The sequence below is a fragment of the Salminus brasiliensis genome, chromosome 7, assembly GCF_030463535.1.
Source record: "Salminus brasiliensis chromosome 7, fSalBra1.hap2, whole genome shotgun sequence".
In the NCBI taxonomy this organism is placed as follows: domain Eukaryota; kingdom Metazoa; phylum Chordata; class Actinopteri; order Characiformes; family Bryconidae; genus Salminus; species Salminus brasiliensis.
Window position 1 is genome coordinate 29,346,183 of NC_132884.1, and position 20,565 is coordinate 29,366,747.

The following is a 20,565-nucleotide window of genomic DNA, read 5'->3' on the forward strand; positions in this document are numbered from 1 at the left end:
TGACACTAAAGGTGTTTACCTAACTAAATAAACAATAATTGTGCATTAAGGTGGGTTAAAAAGTTTGGACCCAACCAATTAAACAAACAATATTCACATACGCCCCCACCCCCCCCACCCCACCCCCATCACACGCAGTGCTCCCGACACTGGGAGGGTGAAGACTGGCACACGGCTCCTCCGACACGTGTGCAGCCAGCCAGCCTCTTTTTCAGATGCGCTCAGAAGAAAAGTGCTGTTACCTGCACACCCTAGAGAGGCCAAAGCCAATTGTGCTCTCTCCGGGCTGGCACCATGACTGGGATTTTACCTAGAGACATAGTGACAGCACCTTATTGCAACAGACTACTCTGTGTATTATTAAATGTATATTTAAAAAAAAAAAGTAAGCGTGTGAGTGAATGGTTGTGTGGTTCAATGTGATGGACTTGCGCACTGTCCAGAAGGCTATTCCTGCCTTGCACCCAAAGATTCTGAGTAGGCTTTGGCCACCTTGACGAGGAAGAAGTGGATAATTTGAAGGGGGAGCTCACAATTGGTTGATAATATGATTATGTGCTGTCTGAGTGTGTGTGCCCTGGCTGTACTTCAGCACAGGTCGTACACTGACAATCTCCAGCGATGGTCTGACATAGTTGAGGGACAGTGGATGACGGTGTATCTTCTTAATGCGAGCGTATGCCTGTTCATAGCATGTGTGAAGACGTGTGTAGGAAGTGTGATGGCGGTCAGGAAGGTGTGGAAGAGGGCAGGAGGATGAGGGCAAATCCAGTCGGCGCCGTCTTTTGTCCAGTAAAGGTTGAAAGGTTGGCGATCGCTCCATCGTGACCTTTCGGGAGGAGACACTTGGCCAAACTCTTTTTACTTCATCAGTCTGGTTCTCTTTGCCAGAAAGATGTCCGCTGGTTCTCAGAGCAGGCCTGGATCTGCGTAATGCCTCAGAATGAGAGTGGATAAAAGTTTTACAAGGAGAGGGCCGAGGACGTCTGATCTGAGCCCCTTCCACCAGAAGGTTCACACCTACATACTGAGGAACATCTACTGCTGCCTGGAGAAATCAGAGCAAGAGACAATAGCTGCTATATATTTATAAAGGAAAGGAGGCTTCAGTGGGAGCTCTCGGGGCATTTTGAGAGAGAAAGCCTAATGAGAATTCAAATATATGTTTGTTAATTTAGTTCATATTGATTCAGTAGAGTTATGCTGGCATTACAGGCCCAGTCTTATCAGATCTCCCTGCTCCCACCATACCTGATGCACCCTTGTAGATAATTTAACATGTATGGTTATATTCTGTGCACGCAGTAAACAGTATGTATCCAATTGTGAGCGTATGTCTGGTTATATAAAGGTCAATACCTGTTTGTAAATGAGCTGAAAGCCCCCGGTGTGTGCATTGCGGTCATGGCGCCGGTCCAGCACCACGCGCAGTGTGTCCTCCTGCACGGCGGGGCAGAGTCGGGCAGTGACTGCTGTAGAGGGGGCCATGGTGGGGCTGGCATTCACCTCCAGCAACCAGGGGTGCAGGTCACGTCCCAGAATGAAATCTGCCCCGTAGAGCTCAAAGCTAGCCCTGCGAGGTTCTACGCTGTCCTGCACTGTCAGCAGCATCTGGATCACTGCCCGCCTCATACCTGGAAGCACTACCTCCTCCCACAGCCGGCTACGGCCTGAAGCAGCTAACCAGGAGCGGAAATCAGTACACGACCACATGCTTTCAGCAGGCAGAGACGGGTCACGACCTACACACGGCTGGACATGCTTCTGGATGGAGTTGTTACAGAGATGGACAGAGCTGATAGAGGAGAAGAAGAGAAGGGAACAAAATGGGTGTCCATGTTTAGATTTGAATATCAAATGATTATCATTCAGATTATCATCTGGTGAACGCAAAAGTACATGACCTTACAAGAACATTAAGGCTTAAGGTTATCTATCTATCTTGTAAGTTCACAAAGGAAGCATTTCTAAAGGTCCTATTTATTACAATGCCTAACTAGCTAAGGCTGTACATGAGCAGTAGAACTTTTAAACAGGACCAAATAGGACACCAGTGAAGATTTTTTAGGATAAGTAAGTAGTAATGTGATGATATAACCAGTTATGGGTAAGAATATAAGAAGCAAAGTTCTAGACCTTCTAAAGCTTGTGAAGGGAAGAAGAGCTAGATACCAGCTAAGAGCTCTTGTGGTCCAAACAGCTGGAGATTAAAGCATGAATAAGACATTCAGCAGCAGGCAGAGACAGACGTGGCCTAATTTTGACAATACTGCACTGGTGAAAAGGAAAAGTTTCAATAACAGAGCTGCCGTGGGCATAAAATGAGATGAGTGAAGTCTAGGATGACAAATATTTTAAATCAGAGGGGAAGGAGAGATAGCTACACTGTCTGTGGAGAGACTTACAGGACTAGGCCTATTGAGAGTTGAGAGAGGCATTAATGCCTGGCTCGTGTACTCTTGATCGGAGGATAAAATGACACTTCAAGACAGTACAGTTGGCCTTTAATACAGCAAACTTAACAAGAACTTTGTTTTTTAAAGAAACTATTAGATTATATCTTCTGAGATGGTTACATATGTGGTTACTTATACAGGGTGTGGTTCTGCTTGGTTGGAAGGAAGACCTGCAGCTATATAAAATTGGTGCCCCCGAATTAGTTGAAGCACCCCTACCCCACATTTTTTCTTATGTAACACTTCTGTTGCTAATAACCAGCTCCTTGGGTTAAAGTGGGTATTTAAGAGAATACTCAACTTATTATATAAAATACAATCACTAAGGGAAAACCAGGTTATTTGTAAACAACAAAAAGTTTGACATTGTGGCATTATTTTACGTTAATGAGTAATATTGTGCTATATGTGTCTCTTTCTCTCTCACCTGTCCAGCCTGATTGTGGAGAAGGGTTGGGTGGAAAAACGCAGGTAACACTCGTCGTAGAACCACACTGTGAGAGGGTTCCAGTCTGTGACCAGGAACCACTGACGCAGGTCGAATTTAGTGCCATGAACCAGCAGAGGGCGCTCCAAGTACTTCTGCACTACCCACTTACTGTCTTTGATCAGAGCGGGGTCACTGTCCACTAATCTCAGCACCTCATCTAACCTGTTCATACACACTATACCTGCAAAGCAAGGGGAAGACATGACACAGAAGAATGCATTAGAGGATTGTCACTCACAACCCTGTTTTCCTCAGCACAAATGCTGTTCTGTGTATTGCTGCTGTTGTGTCAAAATCATGTATCTTTTTCTACATTGTTTTAAGCACTGCAGGTGCTCTTTACATAATGAAAATTGTGAAAATTTCATAATGAATAGACAAATAAAAATGTCTGAAATTACTTGGAATGAAATGTCTCATTTACATTAAAAGCCCCAAATCGCATATTTCTCTTGTATGTTACTTTTCCCTGTGATCCACCTGTAACTTCGGTGGGGTTTTGGGTATCGAAAACAGTCATAATTAACATTGACTTGATTTTCCAACCTCTCCTTATCCCTTAGAATTAATTTTTTTCACTGTGCCTTGGTAACATGTGTGAATGTATGTAATCTGACAGTTTGTAAATGATAAAATATGTAAGTGATCTCTGTTCTGAGCTAAACTGCTGTAGGTGGATAAACGTTAATGTGTTGGTTTTTATGATATCACAAAAACAGTGAAAACCCTAAATATAGTCTGATTATGGCCTTATATGAATCATTTAGGTAGTAGTTAGCGTTTTGGAGAAATATGGTTTTGTTTAGACAGATATAATATGTTTAATTGTTTTGACAATATGCGCGAAGACACCTACAAACACATTCACAAGTATGTGGCTCACCCCTGCCTCGAGATAGGGCCCCTGGTTTAATAATCCAGATGTTACTGAGTCCATCAGTGCCCAGCTGTGGACAAACCTTCTGCATACGAGCTAGCATGGACCTACAGCGCTCTGCATACTCAGTACACCCCTCTATTATCACACCATCACTACAGACACACAGAAAGATATATATGAAGAGAGAGAAAATGAGATATAAATAATACACAGTGCTTCACGTGCATTCCACAAAATAGTCCATAAAAAGGACAACTTAGAAATTGCTGAATTGTGTTCATCAAGCTACATAAATTCCTACAGAAAGTTGGAATAAACTGGAATCTGATATGATAATATTTTTAAAAGACATGCATGTTTTTGTCCAATGAAAATATATAGACATATAGTAGTAGTATTTTTTTATACTATACTTACTGAATAACAAGGTAGTAACTCTGGATAAAGTCAGCCCACTGCTGTTCTGAGAGGGACGGAGGAGAGTCCGAAAGCATGTCTATATCGCTGTGTTCTTGACTGTTTAAATACTCCTGACACACACGCAGTGCCGTGTCAATCACTTCAGCTCCAAGTCTCTCATTGGATTGCAGCTTATGTGACTTATCCACACCTACAAGCAGGTAGACAGACAGGGTGCATGTCATCACTGTCATAAGAAAACCATGTAACATATATAAACCATTAATTGGGAGTTGACCCCCCATGCAGCTCTAACAGCTTCCACTCTTTTGGGAAGGCTTTCTACTAGATTTTAGAGTGTGTCTGTAAGAATTTTCCCCTTTCATCCAGGAGAGTATTTGAGAGGTCAGACATGTACTGATATGGGACGAAAGGGCCTGGCTCGCAATTTCTGTTCTAGTTCATCCCAAAGGTGGGGTTGAGGTGCAGGGCGGTCAAGTCCTTTCACACTAAACTCACACAACTATGCCTTGCTTTGTGCACTGGGGCACAGTCATGCTGGAGTAGAAAAGGGCCTTCCCCAAACAGTTTCCACAAAGTTTAAAGTGTTCTATTGTCTAAAATGTCTTGGTATGCTGAAGCATAAAGATTTCCCCACACTTGAACTAAGGGGCCTAGGCCAACCCCTGCAAACAACCCTATAGCATCATCCCTCCTCCACCAAACTTTACAGTTAGCCACTCCACCCAACACTTGCCATTATGCTTGGTGATGTCAGACTTGCATGCATGCCATGAAGGTCGTGGTGCACAGTTTTTGTGTTTAATGTTAATGCCAGAGCAGGAACTCTGCAGTTATTGAGTCATTGAGCAGAGCAGACGCTATATGCCTAAACACTCTGTAACCCCGCTCTGTAACTTTGTGTCACTTGGTGGCTGAGTTGCTGAGGTTCCTAAACATTTCCGCTTTTCAATTACATCACTCACAGTTGAGCATGAAATGTCCCAGAGGGGAGAAACTCACATTCTCCCACAATGTGTGTGAAGGCAGGCTGCATGAAGGAGTGCTTGATTTTATACACCTGTGGTTATGAACCACCAGAATTCAATGATTAAAGGTGTGTCCCAATACTTTTGTCCATATAGTGTATCTCTGGAAATATGAGGTTTTCTAACAGCAGTTTGTGAGTGTGTGTTTAGTGTGTGTGCATGTTACCCTGCATCTGTTTACGGTTACAGATATCCTCTTTTCTGTCTCCTCCAGTTCTCTCCACCACATAGCTCAACAGACTGGTGCAAGCAGTACGTCTAAAGTCCTCTATAGAGTGCAAGATATAAGACTTACTAAGATATATATAAGATTTACTTTATATATATATAAATTTATATATAAAGTAAAAAAATATATTTACTTTAGATATATATAAGATTTATAAGATTTACTTTAAATTGATTGGCAAAAATCCTGCGGACAGGACTCTGAACTAGACGGACACTGGCACTGACCAGTGAAAGCGTGTTTTTCATCTTCCGCCCCCAGCCTGTAACAGCGTGGGAAGAATGTGTCAGGATCGGTTGAGTCAAACCACTGGAGGTTTCTCAAACTCATACACAAACCCACCTGAGAGAGAGAGAGAGAGAGAGAGAGAAGTAATGAGAGGAAGGGAGTGAGAAAAACTGATTAAGGAAGGTAGAGAAAGAGAGAGAGAGAGAAAGAGAGACAGTGATAAAAGAGAAAATGAGATACAGGCATTAAGAGTGGGTAAGAGAGAAATTAACGGAGAGGGGGAAAGGCATTAGAGAAGGGAATTGGAGAAATGGACAAACAAGAAAGAGAGAGAGAGAGAGAGAGAGAGAGAGAGAGAGGGAGAGAGAGAGAGAGGAAGACAGTGAATGAAACACTGAATAATGTGAACTCTTTAGGTACTGTTTGTATTGTATATGACATAAAATACCATATATGATATCTATGATGCAGTAGGGTTATGAATAATGCTAGCTAATGTATCTAGCTGAGAAAGACTTGAGAAGGACCTTGGTAGTGAAGGATCCAGCTTTTGCATAGTGATTAGTCATCTGGTCCTTTTTTAAAGACTGATAGTCGACAGCGTCCTTCCTTGTTGTCCAGTATAAATATGTGGTTTCATTGCGAACCATCCGGGACTACAGACACACATTTTTATACAAATGAGACAACTAAACAAGGATACAGAAACAGAAAAAAATTACAAAGCATAGTTTCTATGACACACAACAGAGACTATAACAGTGGCATAGCTCACCATGATGGCATGCATGTCATAAGCATCATCATCCCTATCTCCGTCCTGTCCTTTATCTGTACCTGCATAGAAACAAAGAGGATGGAGTGATGGTGACAATTGAGATTGATTCATGCCTGTCTCATATAAGGCCTTAGACGTCATTAGTTTTAGCTGTAAATGCATTTTACCGTTTATAATCTGAACAAGTTTGAATTTGCATGTTCAACTTGTTTCTTTTATTGTTAGGAACTGACAAAATATGGTAACAAGGCTGTACACACAATCAGTTATAACTTCTGCCGGTTAGGTAAATAACACTGATAATCTTGTTACTATGGCACCTGTGGGATATACATATAAGTGTCACCCCAATATGCAGTAGTTATGGGGTAATGGGGACCCATTAATGCAATCCATTAAAGCCCTGCCTCTTACATGACTGAGGATCTGCTGCTAGAGAGATACCACAGGACACCTTCAGACACCTTGATGGGTCAGAACTTATTAGGAACACAACTTATTAGGCTGGTATATATATATATATATTAATATATATTAATTATAAATATAATATAATATAATTTGTATAACAATATAAAATTGTTAGTACACAGACTATATTATGAATCTTATATGTAAGTTATGTAGTTCTGAGAGGAATTACTACAGGCTACCCACAGGGGTTTAACCAATCAAACTCCAGATTATGCAAAGAAATATTAATTATTATTAATCAGTACTGAGTAAATACAATATGTAATCTATATCCCTTTAACATACAAATTTCTAACCATCATCATCACTGCTGTCAGCCCCATCCATGCCCTCTGCCGCAGGGTCTCCATGGCGATTACCCCATGGAGAGCTGCGAGGAAGCTGGCGTTCCACCCACCCTCTGGCCCTCAGCGCTGCACGAACCACAGGGTATGGACCCTCTATAGAGAACACCTTCTTCTCCTGTAATAACAACCACGATTACCACCATCAGTGCACAATGACACTGGGATCCGTTCAGGACTCTATTGCACATTTCTCATGTACTCCATATGAAAAGTATGCAGAAGTTTGGTTATACAAGGATTCTCCTTAATCTCAAAGGTACTGGGTGGAGCTCCATCACTTCAGCAAAAAAAATCGAATTTATTTGTATAGCACTTGGCAACTGGCAGCTTTACAGGAATCAGTTATAGGACAGGAGATGACCATAGTCTTGCTGTTCCACAGCCCAAAGCTGGGAAGGTGTATACCCTCCCTTAGCTGATGCTTCTCAGATTATTCTCAGAAGCTCATCTGTTGCTGCACAGTTTGTGTTGGTTATCTTCTAGTCCTTCATCAGTGGTCACATTAAGCTGTCCACAGAACGCTGTTGGCTGGATATTTCTGGTTAGTGGACTATTAAAAACTTGTTTAAAAACTCCAGCAGCACTGCTATTTCTGATCACTATGTCAGCCAGTGTCGCTGCAGTGCAGACAATGACCCACCACTCAAGTAATATCTGCTCTGTGGTGGTTCTGTCGGGCCCTGACCATTAAAGAACAAGAAGGAAGGCTAACAAAGTATACAGAGAATCAGATGGACTACAGTCTGTAATTACAGAACTACAAAGTGCTCCTTTATGGTGAGTGGAGCTGATCAAATGGGCTTCTGATAAAATTAGTTCATTCCAAACCAGTGGTCATACTATTCTGATATGATTGTGTATAATTGTTTCTTAATCATAATCAAGTTAAAATGTTCAATTAAATATGATATTGATGTGAGGTCACACCACCCAGCACCACGTTCATGATCAATATTATGTCAGATGCTCTAAAGATCATTGTCTTCTTTATAGATTGTTGGGGATCTCCTGGGATCTCCATTCTCATGTCCTTGATTTAGTGCTGAGACTGGTATTTCTAGTGATGACATTTGGAGCTTTGATTTACAGTCAAGATTCAGGACATTACTACCTATTACATGCACTATGGCAAATACATAAGTACACAATAGCAGGTAAACCTATTTCTTTGTCCATTAAATTATTTTTTCTACCATCCATTCCATGCTATGTGTAATATCTGACTGCCAGTTGAAACAGCTGAATTTAGATGAATTATTCCAAATTGATCAGCAGTAATAAGACAATAAGCACATTCAGTGGGCACTGACCTTTACAGCTTTGTCCACTAGAGCCTTGGCCATTCGCAGTCTGTCCAAGTTCAGTGCAGGAAGGCTTACTTGACTGCACCGTACTCTGCTCTCCAGAGGGGTTACCGCTTGGGGGTGTTTATTCAGGTGTGTATGCATGTGTGTGCTACCTGGCATGTGCTGTGGCATGCTTGAGTGGGGAAGGTCACTCTTGACATTCCCATTAACCTTCTTTTCTGTGCAAATGAGATTCATTTTCTTTCTCAGACTAAAAGTCAGACAAAAACAACATGTATTATGGACCCACCAGCATTTATGACTCTACTACAATACTTATCAACACCCAGGATTCTTCTGTAATACCCACCAGTGCCCACAGTTATACTGCAATATCCAACAACACCCATGATTCTACTGCCGTAACAACCAACAGCCATATTTATACTACAATACCCACCGACGCCCATGATTCTACTGCAATAACAATCACCCAGGATTTGTCTCCAATACCCACCAGTGCCCACAGTTCTACTTTAATACCCACCAACACTTAGAATTCTACTGCGGTGCTCACCAACACTTATGACTCTACTGCTGTAACAACCAATTTCCAGATTTATACTACAATACCCACCGATACCCATGATTCTACTGCAAGGCCCCCCACCACCCATGATTCTACTGCAATGCCCACCAACACCCATGATTCTACTGCTGTAACAACCAACAGCCATATTTATACTACAATACCCACAGACGCCCATGATTCTACTGCCATACTAACCAACACCCACGACTCCACTGCAGTAGCCACTAACACTAATGATTCCACTGAAATACCCACCAGCACTCATGATTCTCCTGCACTGCCCACCAGAGTCCTTGATTCTATTACTCCATCGCAATGCTCTGTTGTCACTAAAGGTTAGCTAACGACATGGGAAGAGTGTACATGACTGTGCAAAGACATCTCATACCTGCATTAATGCTCCTCATTAGTTTAGATGTCAGTGATGTCAGATACTGCAGCTAAAGTTTTGTTGGTGCATCATTTTCTTTAAGAGCTGATCTACTACTGGTATTCTGTCTCTGTTTGATTTGTACTACTCTCTGCACTTCACTGGCATGCTTGTGTCGTCTCTCGCTCTTATCAGTGAACGGACTTTCTGTCTCACTTCCTCTACTCCGCTGGGCTGTTGACAGTACCTATAACAACCGTTCCCTGGCAACGGGGACGCCAAGTGCGTGAGGTACGCTAAGCTACAATGCTACAAGAGGGAAACTAGAGGCGAATTCCCCTGAACACTGAGGAAACTACTGTTAGACAGGTTCATAACAACAAGCAGCTTACAGGCTAATTCATGCACAGGCTCCTCCTGTATTTCCACTCCATTTTCTACTGTCTCTAGAGTCTCAAATTTTCCATTTTGCATATAATGTCTGCACTGGTTCACATGAGGTCAATTTAGGTCATTTATATGTCCTAGATGCACAAAAGTTAATTTTTTATTTGTGGACCTTTGTAAAACACACACATTTGTATTTTTTGTCTTTGTAGGTAGGAAAGAGGTGGCCCATTTTGTTAAATAGTATTATAAGTATTTGGAAAAAAATTATATATATATATATATATATATATATATATATATAAAATAAAATAAATAAATAAATAAATATATATATATATATATATATATATATATATTTTTTTTTTTATTTATTTTTTTTTTTTTTAAGAGATCTGTGTACATTTCTGCAACACAAATGAATAGAAGCCCTGTTTCCAGCCCCAACCATGAACAATTCAGACAAAGGTGGTGGGAGTGCATACAATACAACTCACCCCATAGGTGGAGAAAACTGTGATAGATTCAAGGGCTAGCTGTAACAGCAGCTAAAACGTCTAGTTAAAAATGGCTCCTGATTAAAATGTATGAATTGGTTACACACAAAAAAAATGTTACAGCTATATTGTTTATGTTTGTTTTAATGGGAAGAAGTGTGCTGTGTTGCTGTGACACATTTTGATTGCGTAAATTCAATCCTCATACAAATACATAAAAACACTACCTATGTAGTATTTTGAATGTAGCTATCTATCCTGCAATAATATCTGGCACTATAGACTTTTCTAATGTTTTCATTGGGAGGTAAGAGTTTGGAAAACTGCATTACAACTAACCCCCACTGTGGAGGCTGGCTAGCACTCACTGTGGGTTATGCTTCCTAAACGTTACTGGTAAAAGCACCAGGGGAAAGATTAAATAACACAGCAGTGAATTCTGTGAATTATACTCACGCCTCTCTAATGAAAATGCATACAATATTACTGAAAATAATTGCATTTACTGTCCAAATTCACACATTACTCGGCTGTGCTATTAAATGACTAAAATATTCAACAGTTTATTGATTAAAGAAATCAATGCATTTGACTGCACGTTTCTGCCTCAATCCCCAGCTGATTTACACTGTCCCCTAATCTGCTATAAATAAACAAGAGGACCCCCCCCCTCCCCTCCTCCCACACACACACACACACACAGAGAGAGAGAGAAACAAACACATTTTCTATTCAAATTCTGTCCTCTGCAGCATGCAAACCTCAACTCCATCCTCGCCAGTGATTCAGCAGGACGCTCTCTGATTGGCTGATTGGGTGACGTAGCACCGTCGCTAACTCCTCCCTGCTCCTCAGCCGGAGAGAGAGAGCGAGAGAGAGAGAGAGAGAGAGAGAGAGAGAGAGAGGGGAGGAAAGAGACTGCACTCTCAGATGCTCGGGACTGGAGATCTAAACAGTGACCAGACGCAGCTTTCTACGTTAGCTGTGGTGCTGTTGCTCTCACCATGCTTGTCTCATGTGGACTGATGCTTCACTGACACCTCCACTCGTCCACTCCCTCCACGCTACATCTCATCTCCCGAAGCCGCATCCTGTCTGTCTCTGCTGGAGGGCTGAACGCAGCTGGGGGGAGAAACTACAATGTCTGCAGAAACCAGCGGCCAGGAGAGCATGCTGAGCTACCAGGTAAATTAATAAATCATTGATCATATAATGGTTTTTGTATTTGCTTCGGTGGCTGTTTGGAGGCGGTCTTTTTTTTTTATTAACCTGCGTTCATTAAGACTTTGTTTAGCACAGCTTCAAACAACATCCTGCTGCCTGAAAGTGACACGGTGCCTTAAAAATACCATGTCAACCACAAAAAGACCACCGGCTACAATATTATTGTTTATTTGGGCAGAAAAAGGGCCGTTTGAGTGGAGCTAGACCGATAGTACGGTTTGTTCTTTTGGCACCTGGAGGGAACAGCCAGCCCGCAGTCTGCCTTGTGGCTCATTAATGTCATTTAGACCTGGTGGATCCAGCGGTGTGCGGCGAATCTGTCGTTCTGTAGCACCAGAGGCGGGCAGTGCTGCTGCTGCTGCTGCTGCTGCTGCGCTGGGTGTTGTTTTCATGCTAGCAGGCACGTGCGGTGCCAGCGCTCTGCGCGCGAGTCCCAGCGAAGCACAGCGCGTGCGTTATTAGCTCATTATTAGCCACAGCCGCTTCGCTCTACTGCTCTGCTCAGGACGGACACACATCGGGCTAGATAAGACATTTCTGAGCAAAAGTGTGTGTGTGTGTGTACCAGGTTGTAGTAGACGTCATGTGTGGCCATACTTGAATCTCGCCGCTGACCGTGCTGAGAGAACCCCGAAAACCAGGCAACATCGTTTCTAAGCAACAGGACCCTATCTAGCATTAAGCTGGAGTGTTTATAACAGCCCACGGAGTCTACTGTAACGTAAACCCACAATCAGACTGTGTGTATGTGTCACTAAATGGGGTTTAGTTACAGTTAGAACAGGTGTAGGTCTGTTGTTACTTGAGCCCGTTACCCTCAAATGACCTTGGCGCCATCCTGCTCCCCCCACTGCGGTAATAAGTGTTGACACGCTCCAGCAAGGCGTTTCAGAAACGCAGGAAAGGAAATTGTTATTAAAGGAATCCGACAGACTAGCAAAGCGATGACCGTCATGCGGCATCAGGTCTGATCTAGGAGATACTACTTCTAGTCTATGGGGTATTGGAGCTGCACTGTGAGACATCCCATCTACTTTATAACAGGTTGCAGCTCGCCTGGTGTCAGTAACATCTGCAGAGTCGTCTGTCCATAGCTATTAAGCAGCGACCGGCTGTTTGGAGATTCGTTTGCACTGTAGGTCCAAAAGTTTGTAGACATTCGGTCATCCAACATTTCATATTAACAGGGAGTTTGTCCACTCTTCGCTGCAGATGCAGCCTCTACTTTTGCGGAAAGGCTTTGCACTAGATGTTGGAAAATTGCTGTGGGGGTTTTCTTGCTTTCAGCCACAAGAGCATTAGTGAGGTCAGGTTCTGGATTGGACGATTAGTTCAGATTTACAAACATCACTGCAACTCAGCCTAAAAGTATTGGATGATGCTCCATTACTCCAGAGAATGCCGTTTCAATGCTCCACAGGCCAATACTGGGGCACTTTATACCCCTACAGTCAATGCTTGGCATTGGGCATGATGACCTCAGGTGTGGCTTCTCCCAAATGTGCCAATCTATTGACACTGTACTTTAATTAAATGTCAGTGTACACACTTTAAAGGAGGTGAATTGACTATTTTGTCAAGCCATGTCTAGATATGTCCAGACTTATAATGTTCCTAAAGAGTTATAATACTGAAGCACATACTGTGTTCGAACTGAAAGCCAATGGCAGGATGTATGTGAGATCATCCAACAGTTCAGTCTAATTCTGGATTTACTTCACATGTGGTGGCAGCATAGTCTATGAAATCATCACCACACTTCTCTCGCCTACTCTCTTTCAAGCAAACTCACACACAACACACTGCTGAAAAAAAAATCCAATAGACTTCTCCTGTGGGAAAGAGCAGGCACGTGTCCATCCTCCCCCAGTTATTCAGAGAGACTGTGATCGATACTTTTCCATTTATCACTGTGTGTTAGAGTTGCATGTGCATGCACCATCCAGCTCAGAGAACAGGACTCTGAAAGCCAGCCTCAGTTTCCCGGTCAAGGCAGATTTTATCTACCTGTGCCTTTGTTTAATGGGAGACTGACCACATGTCTGTCTGTCCATTCAGTTTTTCTCTGTGTGGTAATCTGTCTGTCAGGTACAGTTCAGTAAGATCATGGTCTGCCTGTGTGCCTGTCAGTCCGTCACCTAATTAAAGCAGTGTTTCCAAAGGCTTAATAGGTCATCTCTGATGTTACCATGGTGACGATGCACAGCCCGTCCCTTTCAGGATAGGCAGTCAGTAAACTGAGATTCTGGTGTCCAACATTACTGCCAGCCAAATGGACACGGACGTCACATGATCATAACACTCTCAGAGAGAACTACAGTATAAGGACAGTAAAAGACCATGCACTCAGTCGGATATAGACACAGTATTGATATACGCCCAGGGACAGATGTGCACTCACACACAATGGCCATAAGTCATTATGGTAAAGTGAATTTGTTACAGTGTTAGTATTGGTTAGTATTGAAAACATTGCGTACAGTTATGTAATATATGCAGTTCTCACTCTATGCCCTTGTTTTACATGAAAATACAGTCAGACTTGCTTAACAACGATGTGAAACAATTCTTTGGCCTATAGGCGGGTGTTTGGGGTGGTTAACAAACAGCCGGTCAGCCTAGTAAAAAAGAAATGCATTGTGGACTTTCCGAAGCTTTCAGAAACACAGTCATGTGATATATCTTAATTTTTGTTCATTTTTAATTTCCTCCATCGTTTAAACTGTAGTTGCTCTGGACACTGTGTAAATAATTGTGGATGAATAGACAAATAGTGACGTGCTAAAATCATTGGAATAAACTTCCCACCATTTTAGAGATACATGCTTTTCACTGGACAGGGACAATATGGACATTTGATCTTTAAAGTATAGTGGGAGATGGAGGTCATAAAACTAAACACATAGAACTGAATAAATGTTTTTTTAAAAATCATTTATAAAATCTCATTCAAAGAAATGCAGTTTTCATGGAGGAAAAGTTAGGAAACCATCCCAGTTCATCACTATTTAACTGTCTACAATATTAGAATCAGGTGCAGCACAACAGTTGCAGATGGTTAGAACATGGTTAGAGAGGGTTTTGGAGGAGACTTTCTTATTGAAACCTCAGACATTAAGTTTGGTTTGCTCTTGAGTGTTGAAGTGAGCGGTATCACCACAGTGAGATCTAAAGAGCTCTCAGAGGTCTCACGAATGAAGGCTGTAGATACATGAATCTCCAACAATCCTAAAAAGGCATCACTAGACCTACAGGTAGCTCTTACCATGGTGGATCTCAGAGTTTACACACATGTACCATGGATGGTGTTGTTGAAACTTTTGCTGTCAAAAAAAAACAAACATCAGGCCACAACTGAAGAATGCAAGAATGCATCCTTGTTCTGAGCTTTTTTAAAATCCCTTGCATCTACAACTTTCTTTCTGAAGGCCTCAGAGAGCTCTGTGGGCCTACTTATAGTAAAACCATGAGGCTGTTTAAGATGCAGGTCTTGTGGGTTTTTTGCTATGTAGTGATGAGTACCTTCCCAAAGTGCTACATGGAAGGACAACCAGTTAACCAGAAGTAGGGTAATAGTCACCCACTGATATTACTCATGGAGGTACCACCTCCACCTACAACTTACAGGACCTAAAAGACCTGCTGCTAATGTGTTGGTGTCAGATACCGTATGATACCTTAAGAGGTCTTCTGGACTCTTCTGGATGTCTTGACAGTCCTACTGCTAACATTTCAGTGGTGGACACCACAGGACACTTTTAGTAATCATTAGAAAGTCTGTTGTGGTGGCGTGAGGGGGGGGGGGGGGGGGGGCACAATATTAGGCAGAGGGGTTTAATGTTATGGCTGACCTGTGCTTTGATACATGCAATTTGTCAGTCTAGTAGGAATACCAATGTGGACTCACAGAATTATTTACATGTCATCAAATTGCCCACCCCTACACAGGGTTTTTTTTCGAGTACATTTCCTGCCGTATGCATAGTTTTTTTTAATGTACTTTGATGCATTATATTGTTTGAGCTTTCAGTTATGATGAAAACATCTATTTATTATGCTGTGTTTAGAGAAAATGACGCAAAGCAAGGTTGTGCAACAGTCCTTGCATGCTTAATGACTGCCATCCACATCCCCCCCATCACTTCAGCTTTTTGCAGACTTATTCAAGGTCTCTGGATACGATTAAGAACAAATAAGAATTGAGAGAAGCAGAGAGAGAAAGGGAGAGAGAGGGGATGGATATATGGCATTGAATGAGTGAATGAGTCATTCTGCCTAGAGCAGAAGGTACAGCTGCAGTAGGAACAGAACGTTTTTGCCTGTTTGCGTTCCCAGTTCCCACTGCTAGTGACATCATCTAGGTGGGTAATGGGTAAAATTAAGCACTTCCTTTAATGTGTGTAATGTGTTTTCTCTAAGCTAGCTGTTAGATTTGCCTTCTAGCTTCTTCATACTTCTGTTCTGCTCTTGCACAGCTTTGTTGAGTTGCTCAGCACACTTAGAGAACATTCATATTCTGACTCTGTTTGTATTACCTAAGGGATTTTAACCAGTATATTAGGTATTTTATCTGGTCCACATCATGGAATGACAGCAATGACTTTGTCTAAATGTGGGTGCTAGTTGTGCCAGTTTTGGCCCAAAATAGAAATGCTATACAAACCTCACATGGTAGGTTGCATGTGGGCTGCATGTAGCCCAGAGTTTAAATGCAATGAAAGACCCAGTTTTGGCCCACAGTGCACTTGCTATTGCTGCAATTTTTAAACTGTAATAAGTGTTTTATCAAAAGCTGAGTTAAGCTTAGCATGATATGTTGCTAACTTACTGATGGCCTGCAGCTTAAAGCAGCATCCCCAAACTTTTTGCCATGATCCATCTGCATACAGTCTGGTCTCAAAAGCAATTTGTACATAATGTAACTAACAGATCATTTCAGGGTTTATAAAATGTTAACTAAATAGACCCTCGTACGGAAGCACAAAGGACAGACGAAACCCAGACACTCAGAAATCAACTGATTTGAACAAAGAATGTCACAAAGCAACCAGTGTAATTTTATTGCCTAAACCCAAACCTAAACGTAACCTACCTTAACAATATAACCTAAACTTAACCCAACCCTTCCATCAAGGGTTCATGTGTGGTTTTAATATATTACAAAGCAGATTCTGATCAGTATGCAGCAATAGAACAATATATATAGCTCAGGGTGTCAGTGGACCCACTCTGCCTGGAACAAACTTTGCGTCCCAGTGTTAGACCCTATTTGGATACAACAATTTTAACACCTTTTACACACAGTTTCAGGAAGTTAGTGAGAGACGAGCAGTAATCAATGAAATGCACTCAAGCCCGGCTTACATAAAGCTGATAAAAGTGTGTGTGTGTGTGTGTGTGTGTGTGTGTGCACAACACTGCAGTTCTTTCAGGCAAACTGCAGTGTCTGAAAGTGACAGAGACAGTCGTCTGAGTCAGGATCAGTGAAAACAACTGTCAAAGCAATGTGTTACTGAGAATGAGAGAGAGAGAGAGAGAGAGAGCAACAGAGAGAAGTAGAGAGACAAAAGATGGCATTTGGTTATTTTACACTGACCTGAGAGGACAAGAGGACAATGTTCATGCCCTGCTTTATAGACTGACCACCAATGTTACAAATATCCACACGCCGGCTGTGTTTGCCGTGTTACCCTCAAACTTTATTTAAGCTTTATTTAATTTATTTGCTCGTTATTGTAATGAAGGACAGAGAGGGGACTCTGTGTCCTCTGTGTGTGAGTGGGAGTGTGTGTGTACGTCATGGCAGTTTAACAGAATGTTTCAAATTTCACAGTGATTACTTGTATTTTGAAGACATGAGAAATAGCCGTTTAGGTGCAGTAGATGAATTCTGCAGAACGAATATCAAGCAGCTGGTCTACTGAGCACACTGAAACTGGAGCTTTGGGAAGCAGTTCTGTTCAGTTCAGTTTTCCTTTACCCTTTTGACTTTTAGGAAAGACTTGTTTGTTTTGTTCCATATTGAGGCATTCCCTCAAGTAATAGCACTGAATATGTTTGTTTTCAAATCCATTTTAGATTCTTGTGCAAATTTATTTTTTAATTAAATTAGACAAAACTGATAAGGCTGAAGAAATCACATGACTGCTATGTTTTAAAACTTTGCTTACTTCCGTGTGTTACGGTTGTTTATTTTAATTGTACTCAGATAACTAAATAAATATTAAAATGCCATTTCTTGCTTCTATTCCTGTCATAGATGCATGCAAATCATAAAAAATATATGAAGGGAAACTTTCTGAGAGAACTGCTCAGAGCATTGCTAGAAAGGCAAACAACCCCCAGGGTTCTGGAATGGTGGTGCACTCTTCTACTGTGCAGCGGTACCTAGACAAATATGACCATCAAGGAAGAGTCATCAGAAGAAAACCTTTTTACCACAAGAAATATGGATCAGATGTTTTCAAAGAAACAATTAAAACAAGCCTGATGCAGTTTTGAAACAAGTTTCGAATCTGTCCTGAGGACAGATAAAGTTAAAATAGAGTGGAGTAAAAAGCTGTTAAGCACAGAGGTAGTTAGAATATGCTTTGTGATTGTGTTGCAGCCAGTGGAATGTGTAGAGGGAAGAAGGGATTGTAATTTTAAAGGGAAAAATTGACAAATTCTGAAAGCAAACATCAGACCATCTAAAGAGAAGCTGAAGGATACAGCAGAATACTGATCTTAAATACACACCAAAATCTACCGTGGACCACCTTAAGAGGCTCAAGGTTTCAGTCCCCTGAACATCATCAAACATCTGTGGATAGACCTCAAAAGAGCAGTAAATGCAGGATGGACAAACCTATTTTGTTATATTGAAACTCCAAAGGATGGATATTAAAAAGTAATCTTGATTAAAACACTAAAGAAATATGTATCTTTAACTAGACACAAGTTTTTATTTTCAACACTTGTGCTGGTAGCTCAGTATCTGCTCAGCAGAACAACTGCTCTGGGATGTCTAATGCTTGGTGTATCTATAGCTGAGCGAGCTAGGCAGTGGCCAGCTCAGTAAATAGGCTGCATATCCAAAACCACAAGAAATACTTTAAATTTAGCTTTCTGTGTGACCACTAGCAGTCATTCCGAGTCTAAGCATTCAGAAAAGGGCTTACTTATAGGTGGGTAAGCTAAGGCTGACCAGCTTCTCTTTCCTGATTCAGAGCAGTTTAACATTTGCAGTTGTCGTCAGACTGATAGTTTAACATTTATTGAATGACTGACCTCAAATTGTGCACAGTGTTCACTTAGTTTATGACCCAGTGAGTAAGGTGAACTGTATTTGATCGTTTTAAATTTTTCAGCCACGTAAACGTAGAACACCCCCCACCCCAAACTTCCTGCAGTTAAAAATGTAAATGGCCCCTTTAAGTCTAGTAAGAGGCCGATCATTTGTGAGGTCTATGGAAAGTTTTACTCAGTGACACATACAGTAGCTAGGTGACACAGGAGTGATCTGGCCAGCTGAAGTGCTCTGTGTTTTTTCATATTAATTCGTTTGCTCTTAGCTAGCAGACAGAAGGAGGTAAATAATGGAGGAGAACACAGGTAGACGGGCAAACAGATTACATCTCTTTAATTTGCAACAGGAGTGTCATATAAAAGCACACACGTTATTGTAATGTAGGCTTCATTGTGTATGTGTATTTGTCTGTCTGCCTGCCTGCCAGAGAAAAAGAAAGACAGACAGGTCAGTGACCTGTGAACTGGACAAAGGACCAGAATGAATTATTTACCTGATTGTCTTGTTCTGTAGTTTCTGACAAATAACTCATGTATCAAATTATAAAGCAGTTAGAGACACTGTAAATAATTGACATTAAATCAATGTACATGCAGGACATGTGGAAAAGGGATTTTAAAATCAGCTAAGGCTTTACTGGAGTCAAATTGTGAAAAAGGGAAACTCATTGAATGATAAAGTAATTTTGCATTTTGATAAATAATTGCACTTCAAGTGCTTCTCATCATATAACAAATACAGTATCTGTTGTGTATACAGTCAATTGCTTAAGAATTATACAATATTAATTGTACTATTTGTGTGACTAGAAAACTGCCAATATACTAATCTCCCATTAATTCTACACATAATAAAGTTTATTTTTGAGAACTATATCTGAGTTATGTTGTTATGTTATATTTGAGGATGGTGTGTTTGTTCCTAGTGAAAAGTCATTAATATTCAACTACTCTTCAATACATCCTGCATCTCTATACACTATCGCTATTTCAGCAAGCTCCCAGCTGTTGAACAAACTGAAATGGAGGGCTTCATGGCATGGTTCCAGAGAACCAGAAACATCCAGAAGAATCTGTTGTTTTGCTGCAGGCAAATTTGCTTTTTTTCTAAAATTGGATATAAATGAAAGTCCAGTAAATGTAACTGTGAATACTGTAACGTTTGCACTCTGTAATTAAGTAGAAAATGTGCTTATTTGCTATTTGTCATCTTTTGCTAGACCTGGACTGTGAAACTATGGAAAGGCGGGAAAACATTTTATGCAATATTAGATATAAAAACATTTGTTTCTTATGATTTATTTGTGAGACAGTGTTTAGATTGATGGATTTGTCTTCATTGAGAGTTTTGGTGGCTTGGGTTTATATAGTCAGAAGATTATTTTGTCTCCAGACGGCACAGAATGCGGAAGTAATAGCTCGCTCTTTCTCTTAACTCTCCTGTGTTTGCACTTTTAAATTGTGCATTTACGTTTATGGCATTTGGCAGACGTGCTTATCCAGACTGATTTAAATAAGTGCTCTTTTGTTTAAATAGAAAACATTTCCTTGGATTAGTGCAAATGGGCCAGAGTCGAAACTGTAGTCTGACT

The 20,565-nt window shown here is 41.2% G+C and overlaps 2 protein-coding genes across 2 annotated transcripts in view; one reads left to right on the forward strand and one right to left on the reverse strand.

Annotated features, from left to right (window-relative positions):
• Positions 1-238: 238 nt before the first annotated feature.
• Positions 239-9,721, reverse strand: ttll3 (tubulin tyrosine ligase-like family, member 3). The gene is made up of 11 exons (XM_072684516.1): positions 8,641-9,721; positions 7,280-7,445; positions 6,507-6,568; positions 6,259-6,387; positions 5,731-5,845; positions 5,441-5,542; positions 4,244-4,436; positions 3,830-3,978; positions 2,884-3,127; positions 1,360-1,795; positions 239-1,048 (listed from the first exon to the last, which is right to left on the reverse strand). The coding sequence occupies exons 1-11, from the start codon at positions 8,872-8,874 to the stop codon at positions 530-532; spliced, it is 2,349 nt and encodes a 782-aa protein (XP_072540617.1). The 5' UTR covers positions 8,875-9,721; the 3' UTR covers positions 239-529.
• A 1,618-nt stretch (positions 9,722-11,339) lies between these two features.
• The window catches only part of slc4a8 (solute carrier family 4 member 8), a 33,355-nt gene continuing 24,129 nt past the window's right edge, over positions 11,340-20,565 (forward strand). The window contains exon 1 of the mRNA XM_072684486.1: positions 11,340-11,647. Within this exon, the coding sequence (XP_072540587.1) occupies positions 11,603-11,647 (45 nt within the window). The 5' untranslated portion in view covers positions 11,340-11,602. The remainder of the gene's footprint in view (positions 11,648-20,565) is intronic.

Excerpts from the sequence above, each read along its gene's own strand:
- ttll3 (XM_072684516.1), bottom strand. The coding sequence starts at position 8,874 with ATGAATCTCATTTGCACAGAAAAGAAGGTTAATGGGAATGTCAAGAGT. Across the intron at positions 7,446-8,640 it reads TAGTGGACAAAGCTGTAAAG|GAGAAGAAGGTGTTCTCTAT; the intron begins GTCAGTGCCCAC and ends TTGTTATTACAG. Across the intron at positions 5,543-5,730 it reads TGAAAAACACGCTTTCACTG|AGGACTTTAGACGTACTGCT; the intron begins GTCAGTGCCAGT and ends TGCACTCTATAG.